The following is a 12,795-nucleotide window of genomic DNA, read 5'->3' as shown; positions in this document are numbered from 1 at the left end:
TGTTTATCCTTATGGCTTTACTACAGTTCTGATTGCTGTAATTTTATAGTAGGTTCTGAAATCAAGAAGTGTGTGTCCTCCAAATGTGTTCTTCTTTTTTCAAGATTGTTTTGGCTATTTGGGGATCCCTTGGAATTCCATATGAATTTGAAGATCAGACTCTCCATTTCTGAAAAAAAAAAAGCCATTAGGATTTTGATAGAGGTTGCACTGAATCTGTAGATCACTTTAGGTAATATTGTCATCTTAACGATATTGTCTTCCAATCCATGAATATAGAACGTCTTTCCATTTGTCTTAATTTTTTTAAAGCAATTATTTTATAGTTTTCAGTGTACAAGGCTTTCACCTCCTTGGTTAAATTTATTCCTTAGGTATTTTATTCTTTTGGATGCTACTGTAACTGTATGTAGGTTTTTGAAAGCCATTTCACAGGAGTCATATTCAAAGCAGAGGAAACCATGTAAGCCATAGGGCACAGTGATGTGAAATACCTTTGTATTAAGGGAGCCATATCTAGCTGGGAATGGCTGAATGATCAAATGGTAGTAGGAAAAAGGTGAAAACCTGAGCAAGTAAAAGCGAATTTGAGAAGTGATAGACACTTCTGTGAGAAGTGATAGACAGTCAATTAGGGATTCTTGGCTCTCCTAGAAGTCTGGTTAGTACTTTATATCTTCTTTGACCTCCTACACATTTTTCTGTCCTCTGAATCATAGCTGATGATCTCACTGAGACAATAGAAAACTATCAAAAAGGAACTCTTTCATTTCCACACAATAAATCATTACTCCCATTTGCATGTGTACTCATGGACTCCTTCTTGCCCCTGGTCACCAGGGAGTAGGCATTTCTAGCAAAGGTCACTTTCTACTTGGCTACCAGGTACCACCCTCCCAAACCCACCTACTCACTATTTTGCTGCCTCTTTCTCATCACTGTTTCTCTCTCCATTGCTTCTTTCCCACCAGTCGACATGCTGTTATTTCCCATCTTAAAAACATTTTTTCCTGACCCCAGGTCCCCCTCTCACAACCACCTCATTTTGCTTTTTATGCAACAAAAGTTCTTGAAAGAGGTGTTGTTTTCAAGTTTTCTTTGCTCGATTCTTTTATTTTTAACTAGAGACAGAGCATGAGTGGGGAGGGGCAGAGACAGAAACAGAATCTGAAGTAGGCTTCAAGCTCTGAGCTGTCAGCACAAAGCCCAATGTGGGGCTCAAACTCACACACCATGAGATCATGACCTGAGCTGAAGTTGGACACAACCGACTGAGCCACCCAGGTGCCCCTTTACTCCTCGATTCTTATTCATCTTTAAAAATTTGCTAACAGGTAATATATGTACATGGTAATACATTACCTTTATTTTTATACTTTAACCATCAAACTCCCCTCCCTAGAGGCAACAACTATTACCAGTTTCTTAAATAATTCTTTCAGAGATAATCTATAAATTCAAATACACATATAGCATATATGTACAACACAAAACAAATGGTGACCCCTAATGTAAACTATGGACTTTAGTTAATAATGATGTACCCATACTGGTTTATCAATTGTAATAAATGTACCACACTAAAGCAAGATATTAATAATTGAGGATGCTCTGAACAGGGGGGAAAGGGAATAAATGGGAACTACTGTATTATCTGCTCAATTTCCTGTAAAACTAAAACAATTCTAAAAAATAGTCTATTAATTAAAAAAAATATCTACCTCACATTACTCTTAGGCCAAAAAGAAAATTAAAACTAAGAAAATCAGAGTATGTAAAAATACCAATAATAAAGGTACTACATCATATATTACTTACAGTTAGAGCAGAGCTTAGGGGAAAGTTTGTAGACATATACAACAAATGATGAATATAAACAATTTAAGCATCACCATAGAAATTAGAAAAAGAACTGCATATAGGCCTTAAAAAGGCAGAAGAAACGAATTAGTAAATTCAAAAGCAGAAATTGGGGCGCCTGGCTGACTCAGTCAGTGGAGCGTGCTACTTAATTTCAGGGTTGTGAGTTCAAGCCCCACACTGGGCTATTTAAAAATAAAATCTTAGGGGAGCCTGGGTGGCTCAGTTGGTTAAGTGTGGGACTCTTATTTTGGCTCAGATCCTACTATCGGGCTCCGAGCTGACAGCACAGAACCTGCTTGGGATTCTCTCTCACCTCTCTCTCTGCCCTTTGCCCGCTAATGCACACTTACTCTCCCTCTCTCTCAAAATAAATAAATAAACAAAAAAAAATTCAGGTTCTGACTCAGCAGATATGGGGTGAGAGCTTGAAATTCTTCATTTAAGAAGAATAAAATATACTTTTTTAAAGTTTATTTATTTTGAGACAGAGATAGTGTGTGTGAGTGAGGGAGAGGCAGAGAGAGGGGGGACACAGAGAATCTGAAGCAGGCTCCACACTGTCATCTCAGAGACTGACAGAGGGCTCCAACTCACGAACAGTGAGATCATGACCTGAGCTGAAACCAAGAGTCAGGCGCTTAACTGACTGAACCAACCAGGCGCCCCAAGAAAAATAAAATCTTAAAAAAAAAAAAAAACAAAAAAAAAAAAGCAGAACTGAAAAATCAGAAAAGAGAAGAATGCTGGGAATAATAAATATGAATGCAAGAACGAGTTCTTTGAAAAAACAAATAGTAAAAGAGATGAACTGTTAGGTAAAGGCAGAAACTAGTGGGCTGAGGAAGGGGGTGAATGGAGATTTACTTTAAAAATTTTTCAAAATTATTTATTATTAAATATTTCAAGCATACCAAAAGGCACAAACAGTAATGTGAGGCATGCCTGTGAAACCATCACCAGCCTAAAGAATAAACCATAATCAAGCCCTTGTGCGCTTCTCAATTACACCTCCCTCCAGTTTCCTCCTATGTTGACATTTTAGTTTGTCATTCCAACGCATTTTGTAATTTTATAATTTATATACATGCCCCTGGAAAATTATATTGTTTGCATGTTTTGAACACGATACATACTATCTTACACTACAGGTTCTTCAGTCTGTTCGCTTAGTCGTTTTTCAGATGATCCATGTTAGATATGACACTAGTTCATTCTATTCTATGCGCTATTACATCGTATACATATACCACAATTTACTTATTGCTTCTTGTTGATGTCAATTAACAGATGTTTTTGCAACTATTAAGTTTTATCATGAACATTCTCGTATGCGTAGGTATTTCTTTGGGCACATGCGTGAGAATTGTCTTCGAAGTGGGGCAGACACATGTAGTTTCACTAAATAATTCCTAATTGCTCTCCCAAGCACTTGTGCCAATTTAGACTACAAAACAGTTCCAGTTGCTTCAATGTTCATGAACCCCGAGGCCATGAGACTTACTTTTCACTCTACATTTCTATGTTCATGGCATTTCACGTTATATAATTTCTTGTTTTGCTTCAATTAGTTCTCACCCTAAGGCTGGGTTGGGCATTATTATTCACATTTGCAGATGAAAAAAACAAAAAAAAAATCTCTTCGTTTTTAGACTACAGTTGCTTCTTAAAAAAAAAAAAAAAAAGTCTTACTTTTCAGCCTCGCTTATTGAACCTTTTTCCTGTCAGCCCTGGAAAGGCTGCTTGCTTGGGGAAGAGGTTTCACTGGGCCGGGCGTCCACCCGGCGATGCTCCTTACCCCTCCTCCACCCTCCTCGAATCCCGCTCGGCACCTTGCCATCCGAAGGCAGTCGTGGCTCTGCAACGCGGTGGAAGGACAGGGTTTGGACCACTAGCGATGCCGTAGTCCCCTCCTTTTCTCCCTCCGCCCTTCTCGGTGCTCCTGCGGCGCCCTCCGCCGCGCTGGAGAAGGCGGGGTCGGAGACTTCCGGCAGCACCACTCTTCGGGATAGGCCAATGCTCGCGGCGCCAGCGCTCTGGTCACCGGAAGTGCTGCGGTCTCTCCCTCTCCGGAGCCGCGGTCGCCGAGGTTGGAGCTCTGCCCCGGAAGTCCTCTCCCTATCCCCCGCCCGCGGCAAACATGGCGGTAGACTCGGCGATGGAGCTGCTATTTTTAGATACTTTTAAGCACCCGAGCGCCGAGGTAAGGCTTCCCGACTTGATTCCGATCCTGCTTGCCGACTCGTGGACCCTTACAAAAAGTCATTAGGCGGGCCTCGACTTTTCCTCCCGCCGTTTGCCGCTTTAACGCCTCACAGACATAGCCCCCTCCCCCCAGCTTGGGTGTAGGCACCGCGTCTGAGGGAGGGCGGCGGTAGACCCCCCCATTGCCCCCGGCTTTCCCTTAGTTCCCCAGGCCTTTGGTCGAGCTGGCTGCTCCGCTTGCCTTGTTCTTTTGTTGTTGTGCTGTTGTTCCTGTCAGCTTCGGACCTTGAGAAGGATCACGGTTTTCAAGTTTACCTGAGGTGGTGTTTGGGAGGGGTCTTGGACAGCTTGAGTTTGACAGCGCAGGTGACTGAGTAGGGTCCCGCAGGTTTCGTGGTTCCTGAATCCCTCCTCCTAGGTTTCCGTCCTGACAGGAGTTCTGCTGTCCAGATGTGACACTCGTTCGGTTCAGGATTGCGGCGTTCTCCGGTTTGCCCTGAGACTTTAATCCTTACCTCTTGGAAGGATTTCACACATTAGGACGCGAAGTTCTTACACGGAACGCCCTTTGCGTGGAGAATACTTGCGAAGAAGAGAGACTTGAGAGGATTGTAGCTCATCTGTCTGTGCAGCATAACTGTCTTGTCGTTTGGAGGGGCGAGGGTGGGGGTGGTGTGGACTCCTCGTTCTGTGATGACCGGAGTGCCCCTGAACGTCGGAGTGGCTCTGCGATATTTAAGTGGAAAGGAGCTAGTTGACTAACGGTTCCCGAAAGCTGGCCCAAATGAACATTAACCAGGTCCACAGAGAGAATGAAAACGGCCCCAGAGCTCCCATTTCTCTTCCAGTGTAAACTTAGTTTAGTGAACGGTTCTTTCTTCGGAGCTAGTGATGATAGTGGGTAGTGGTTGTATCTTAATGCTTTGTTTGGCAAAATAAAAAAATTGACAACTTGGTGGCCTTCTAATTATTTCGACGAGTGGTTTATAGGTGGGTAAAAATAAAAACTTTTGGAAACTTGAGCATGTCTTACTAACAATGAGTGAGTTTGTGGTCTCATTTCTTGTGGGTCAGTAAGCTCTGCTTGTCCCAACGACTGCCCGTACTTCTGTGACTGTACTTCCAGCTAAGCTTTAGAAAACTCATGATGGAGTTAGTAGTTGGATCAGAACGAACCTGTCATGTGTACAGTAATAAAGAACTGTTAAAAGTGAAAGAAAGAAGTCTGTGATGAGTTGGTGATGAGTTTAGGTAAATCGGCGTTAATTCACTTGTATATTTAAAAACCTAGTATTTCTTGGGGCACCTGGGTGGCTCAGTCTGTTAAGCGTCCCAGCTTCGGCTCAGGTCGCGATCTGGAGCTTTGTTGGTTCAAGCCCCCGGGGCGGGCTCTGTACTGACAGCTCGGAGCCTGGAGCCTGCTTGGGATTCTGTGTCTCCCTCTCTCTCTGCCCCTCCCCCACTGTGTTTCTCTTGCTCGCTCTCTCAAAAATAAACATACATTAAAAAATTAATAAATATCTAGTGTTTCTTCGTTCATTCTTAGACAAACATTGAGGGCCAGGAGAGGTCAGGACCAATTCTGGCAATGATTGAGGGAGGCTTAGTAGAGATCACATTGGAACAGAGTCTTGAAGGAAGACTAAGGGTTTGGGGGGAATATGGAATATTGAGCTGTTTGTTCTCAAGGAGCTTATAACTGACTATTGGAGGTTAGGTCCACAAAAGTATGATTCAAGTTAGAAGGCAATGAGTGTGTAAAGAAACAGTGGGAATCCCTTGGTGTTTATCATCTCTCTCTCTTTTCTCTCTGTCTCTCTGTCTCTCTCTCTCTTTTTAAAAGTAAGCTCTGTGCCCAGTGTGGGGCTCGAACTCACGACCTTGAGATCAAGAGTTGCATGTTCCACTGGCTGAGCCAGCCAGGCACCCTAGGGTTTATCATCTTTATTCCAAAATGCTCTGACGTATTAGGTCCCCGATGAGTATATATTTAGCTCCGTTTGGTGCTACCAATAAGGCTACATGATTTCAGAGGAGGGAGAGATCACTCTTCTTTTGAGAATATCAGGGAAGACTTCATCAAGGCAGTTAGCATGTGAACTTGGTCTTTGGTGGAAGAGGAAATGTTCCACAATTGTAGATAAGAAAGCAGGGCATTCTCCTGGAGTAGTCAGTCCTCTGTGGAGTATGCCAAAAATATTCGTATTAAGTGGCAGCTGCAGGGCAGTTCGAAGCCAGATCATGCAGTTCCTTGAATGCTCAGCAAAGGAGTATGGACTTTGTTTTATAGGAAATAGGTAGTTTTTGAGCAGGCAAATTAAATGACTAGTAAAATTCATTAAGTCAATTAATTGATCAGTAATCCCTAAAATGATTCAGAAAAATTAGAGATGGCAAATAAGGAAGAAAAAGTGAGACGTCATGAAAGCTTGGGTTTAGCAGATGGCCAGTAATCATTGTCCACAGTTATTGAATGCTCATTTTGTGCAAGATGCGGTGCTTTTGTAATTTAAATATACTATCTCTAATTCTTTTAATAATTTTGGAAGATCCTTATCCCTATTTTATAGATAAGGAGAGTGAGTGTGAGAGGTTAGGTCATTTTCCTAAAGTGTCATAGCAGGATGAAGGCACAGTAATGTGGCTCTAAAGCCATGCCATACTGTGTCTCAGTAGGGCTAAGTAGGAGGGGATAGGTACAAGATAAATTTTGGATATAGAGTTGATAGCATGGCAACTGATTGTGTGAGAGAGAAAGAGTAGTTAAAAGTTCTAGAGTTATAGTTTTAGAGACTAGAGAATTGGGAGGGCCATTGATAATAGAAAAGTCTGAAATTGGGTTTGATGGGAACAAGATAATTTTAGTTTTTGGTGTGTTTAGTGGTACACCAGAGAGATTTGCTCAAGTAGGAATTTGGGAATTTGTTTTAACGATTTCATTTATGAAAAATACTTCTGAAGGTGAGGTATAGCTCCAGGAGGGGCAATACAAATAAGAAAACAAAAAAATAAAACCTCCCAAAACCTATTGCCCTTGCCTTCAAAGAAGTTTGTTATCTGGTGAAGAAAATATTTAGTCACATTTCCCAAGGGGAATACTGAAAGGGGTTTGAGTCGTGTTAAATGAATTACAAATTGTGTTTGTGGTTTGTATGCCACTTTATTAAAAATTAAAAAAACTTAGTCAATTTTTTAAAAAGTTTACTCATTTTGAGAGAGATTGAGAGAGCACAAATGGGGGAGGGGCGGAGGGAAAAGGTGGGGGTGGGGAGAAAGAGAGGGAAAAAATCTCAAGCAGGCACCATGCTGTCAGATGCGGGGCTCAAACCCTTGAATTGTGAGATCATGACATGAGCCGAAATCAAGAGTCAGACACTTAATGTATTGAGCCTCCCGGGTGCCGCAATTATTATTATTATTTTTTAACATTTATTTTTGAGGGAGAGAGAGAGAGAGACAGCAGATCCAAAACAGGCTCTACACTGACAGCACAGAGCCTGACACAGGGTGTGAACCCACAAACTGAGAACCCACCGACTGAACCACCCACGTGCCCCTATTATTATTATTTTTTTAATTTTTAGTTTATTTTTGAGAGAACATGAACAAGGGAAGGGCAGAGAGAGGGAGACAGCAGATCTAAAGTGGGCTCTGTGCTGTCAGACGTGGGGCCAATGTGGGGCTTGAACTCACAAACCCCAGGGGATCATGACCAGAGCTGAAGTCAGATGCTTAACAGACTGAGCCACCCAGGTGCCCTGTACTTGTATAACATTTTAAAAATATACTTTATTTTAAAACAGTATCTTTTTATTTTGACTAGGTAACATATGTGTGAGGTAGAAATTCAATAGATACAAAAGGGTATACAGTAAAAATTATGGCTTTTTCTTGTCCGTGTCCTCTAGCCATCATGTTTCTTTGCCTAGGTATTCTATATAATTCCATTTTTACTGGCTGCATAATATTTCTTTAAGTGATAACGCTATTTATATTATATTCTCATACATTTAGGTTTCTTTTTTTTTTAAGTTTATTGGTTTATTTTGAGAGAGAGAGAGAGAGGACACGTGCACAGGGGAGGGGCTGAGAGAGAGAATCCCAAGCAGGCTGTGCACCTTTAGTGCAGATCCCAACACGGAGATCAAACCCATGAACCATGAGATCATGACCTGAGCCAAAGTCAGAAGCGTAACCAACTGAGCCACCCAGGTGCCCCTACGTTTAGGTCTCTAACTTTTTACAATGATCTGATATTCTTTAATTATTTAAATTAAAAATATTAAAGTTATTTTATGAATATTACTTTCTTTTTTTTTTTTAATTTTTTTTTAACGTTTTATTTATTTTTGAGACAGAGAGAGACAGAGCATGAACGGGGGAGGGGCAGAGAGAGAGGGAGACACAGAATCAGAAGCAGGCTCTAGGCTCTGAGCCATCAGCCCAGAGCCCGACGCGGGGCTCGAACTCATGGACCGCGAGATCGTGACCGAGCCGAAGTCGGCCGCTTAACCGACTGAGCCACCCAGGCGCCCCATGAATATTACTTTCTAGAGTAGAATTGCTAGGTTAAAATACAGTCTTACAATAATGATTGATGCTAGAAAGTACTGCTTCATTTTAGAGTTTCTTTAAGAAACTAATTTAGAACTCATCTGAACAGAAGTGATAATGGAAGTGGTAGGAATAGATGAGATAGCTTTAGCTTACCCTTAAGGAGAGGGTAAACAGAGAGGGGAAAATAGTTGCAGGATAAAAGAATAAGGAGGGGGAGACAGCTATACTGTGACTTGTAAACACACAGTGACTCCTTCTGAAGGTAAATGTGGTTCAGAGTCCTGAAATTTGACCAATTTATTCTTCACATTCCTGCTATCTCTGTAATCATAAATCTTCCATGATTCCCCTTGTCTTCCTAGGTTTAAGTACTCCTCTAGATATCTTAAGCGCCTACTTCATTGTAATATTTGCAACTCTCTGAAAACACAATTCAGTCAACTTTTATTCAGCACTTATTAAAAGTCTTCCATTCATTAAATGAATATGCTAAGCACTTTGATTATAACAAAGTATAAACTGAGACTTGGTTCTTGTCTTCTTGAGATACAACTGTAATGGGAGAAATAAAAAAAGCAATTACAATTTAGTTTGATAAGAGGCTTTTGATTCACAAGGAGAGGCATCTATCTAGACTTGCTCTGGCACAGGTTCCAAGAGAAAGTTAACTCTAGGGGTGTCTGGGTGGCTCAGTTAAGCGTATGGTTTTTGATTTCGGCTCAGGTCATGATCTCATGATCAAGCTCAGACAACTCAGAGCCTCCTTTGGATTCTCTTTCTCTGCCCCTACCCTTCTTCTTCTTTTTTTTTTTTTTTAATGTTTATTTATTTTTGAGAGAGAGAGACAGAGCATGAGCAGGGGAGGAGTAGAGAGAGAGGGAGACACAGAATCCAAAACAGGCTCCAGGCCCTGAGCTGTCGGGCACAGAGCCCGACATGGGGCTCGAACTCAGACTGTGAGATCGTGACCTGAGCTGAAGTTGGACGCTCAACCAACTGAGCCACCCAGGCGCCCCTGCCCCTACCCTTCTTGTGCTCTTGCTCTCTCCACCCCCGCCCCCCCAATAACAATAATAATAATAATGATAATAATAATAATAAAAAGAGGGGCGCCTGAGTGGCTCACTGGATTAAGCGTCTGGCTCTTACTTTTGGCTCAGGTCATGATCTCATAGTACAGAGCCTGCTTGGGATTCTTTCTCTCCATCTCTCTCTGCCCCTCCTCTTTCTCTCTCTCTCTCTCTCAAAATAAATAAACTTAAAAAAAAAAAACTCTTAAAAAAGTGGACTCTAAAAGGAGTTGGGACAGAGGAGTGTGGGAGCAGAGATAATATAGCATGAGTGAGGGCATGAAGGGTGAGAAAGAGCATGGTATGTTGGGGCTATAAATTTGAACTGATCAGAAGAGGTTATACTTGTTTATAAGACCAGAAATTTGGCCTGGGGAGCAGGGGAGTGATACATTTATCTTCTAGAAGGACTACATTGCAATAGGAGAATGGGTGGAGGGGGGCAAGAAAGAAACCCCAAACCAGTTAGGATCCTGTTGCTGTAATCCAGATTAGAGTGAATAGTGTCTAGAACTAGAGAAGTGAAGCAGTAATGGAGAGAAATACCAGATTTGAGAGCTTTTTAGAGGTTTAATCACTGGGACTTGATATTTAGATGAATGATTTAGGTGAGAGAATGAGAAAGAAGCAAAGGATAATAATGGTTTCTGTCTTGGTCATTGTGTGGATGGTGTTGCAAACACTGATATAGGAGAGTTCAGTTTTGGACTTGAGTTTGTGGTGCCAGAGGGACATTCAAGTGGAGATGTCCAGTTGGCAGTTGGTTATAGTGGTCCGGGGCTTGGGAGAGAGGTCATAAATGGAGATTTATATTTGGAGTTGACTTATGGCAATGGATGAAAGTTTTATTTCTTGTAATTTTATTGATTGTGTTTAGCTACTCTGCCCTACTTTTCTCCTCCATTTTGCCCTCTAGCCATGGTGAACTATGCTTGCAATTTCTTGAACCTTCCAGGTTTTTGTTTGCCTTCCTTATGTGCATGCTTCTCCCTTTGCTTGGAAAGTTATTCCTTCTCCTCCTTTTCCACTGATTCTTGTTTTCCTTAAAGACTTACTTAGCTCGGGGAGCCTGGGTGGCTCAGTCAGTTGAGCATCCAACTTCAGCTCAGGTCATGGTCTCACTGTCTGTGAGTTCGAGCCCCATGTCAGGCTCTGTGCTGATAGCTCAGAGCCTGGACCCTGCTTTAGATTCTGTGTCTCCTCTCTCTCTGCCCCTCCCCTGCTCATGTTCTGTTTCTCTCTCTGTCAAAAATAAATTAACATTAAAAAAAATTTAAAAAAAATCATGGAAGATTTATAATTACTTAGCTCAAGTGCTGTTTCTTTGGGGAAATCTTTCCTGACACTCCTCTTTTCCCCTCCACGAATTTTTGCTCACAGTCTGGGTTAGGTAAGTACCTCTTTGACTTTGCACAGACTCCTTTGTGAGTCTGTATCATAACAATATATCTGTCTACCACAATAGATGGTCTCTTCCTTAATGGTTGAGATTATGTTTTTGTCTTGGTATCCTTGGGACCTGCCATTCCTTGGAACATAATAGATATTGAATAAATGTTTAGAAATAAATATTGAATAAAAGGATAGCAACTAATACAGAAACTCTTCTACTTACAGACAAAATGGATTTTGAAAGTCTGTTCATAAAACTTTAAGTTCATTTTTTTTAGGTCCACAGTGATTACACCCTAAAAACTGATACTATTAATCAGTAGAGGGCAAGGTAGAGGAGGATGCAATTAATAACTTTTGTTCTAAGTTTCCTTTGTACATATTAATGAGAATTTATAATATGTAAGCAAAGGATCTTCAATATAGTATACTTTGTAAGTAGAGAAGTTCTTACAGGAAGGAAACATAGCACCAAAGTTTGAGGCAAAATGCTAATTTCTTTTGTGTAAAACTATGTAGTATATGTAGAATACCTATAGTATATTTGTAATAATAAGTATACAAGTTCAGCTGCTGTCACAAAAGTTAAAATAACAGTGGACTTGATAAAATAGGATTTTCTCTCAATCTGGTTGTTAAGTATTCTAGGGCTCATATGACAGTTCCACAGTGTCAAGGGCCCATATTCCTTCTGTCCTTTTCCTTTGCCATCCTTAGGGTATTGCCTGCCTTGTCCAACCAAGGTAGCTCACCGATAACATCTGTGTTCTAGAAAGGCAGCAGAATTTTGGAATAAGAAGTAGAAGGAGTTTCTAAAGTCTGAACCTTCCCTTTAAGGACATGATCTGGAGTTGCCTGCATCATTTCCATTTCCATCCCATTGATCAGAAGTTAGTGATCATGGGGTACCTGGGTGGCTCAGTTGGTTAATAACCATCCAACTCTTGATTTTGGCCCAGGTCATGATCTTACAGTTCGTGAGATCAAGCCCCATGTCAGGCTCTATGCTATTAGCATGGAGCCTGCTTAGGATTCTCTCTCTCCCTCTTTTTCTCTCTCTGCCCCTCTCCCATTCATGCTCACACTCACTCTCTCTCAAAATAAATAAACTTGAAAAGAATGTAAAATAACTCAATAATTTTTTAAAAAGTTATGATCAGGTGTTCACACTGGCTTAAGTGTCCAACTTCAGCTCCAGTCATGATCTCACAGTTTGTGACTTCGAGCCCCGTGTCGGGCTCTGTGCTGACAGCTCAGAGCCTGGAGCCTGCTTCAGATTCTGTGTCTCCCTCTCTCTCTGCCCCTTCCCTGCTCATGCTCTGTCTCTCTCTGTCTCAAAAATAAATAAAAACATTAAAAAAAATTTTTTTTAAATGCAAAATTGGGGGACTCAGTCAATTGAGTGACTCTTGATTTTGGCTCAGGTCATGATCCCAGGGTTGTGGGATCAAGCCCTACACTGCTTAAGATTCTTTCTCTCTCCCTTTCTGCCCCTCTCTCCCACTCACATGCTCTCTCTCTCTAAACTAAAAAGTTAAATTAAAAAATGCAAAATTGGGAAGTCATCCTGTCACATTTTAGGAAAGACTAACTTGAATAATCTTTTGGTCTGTTGATATGCATGATATTCTTTGCAGCTTCCAAGAGAGACTCAAGAGTCATTCTTTCTAGATACAAATAACATGAACCATTTTTCTCATGAATTTTGATC

At 41.2% G+C, this 12,795-nt stretch overlaps 1 protein-coding gene across 3 annotated transcripts in view; it reads left to right on the top strand.

Annotated features, from left to right (window-relative positions):
- The first annotated feature begins 3,962 nt into the window (after positions 1-3,962).
- The window catches only part of VIRMA (vir like m6A methyltransferase associated), a 58,428-nt gene continuing 49,595 nt past the window's right edge, over positions 3,963-12,795 (top strand). For all 3 annotated transcript variants that reach the window (XM_007095570.3, XM_042972804.1, XM_007095569.3), the window contains exon 1: positions 3,963-4,063. In XM_007095570.3, the coding sequence (XP_007095632.1) occupies positions 4,001-4,063 (63 nt within the window). In that variant the 5' untranslated portion in view covers positions 3,963-4,000. The remainder of the gene's footprint in view (positions 4,064-12,795) is intronic.

Source organism: Panthera tigris, chromosome F2 (genome assembly GCF_018350195.1).
Source record: "Panthera tigris isolate Pti1 chromosome F2, P.tigris_Pti1_mat1.1, whole genome shotgun sequence".
NCBI lineage: Eukaryota > Metazoa > Chordata > Mammalia > Carnivora > Felidae > Panthera > Panthera tigris.
This window is presented reverse-complemented; position numbering and strand designations above follow the sequence as displayed.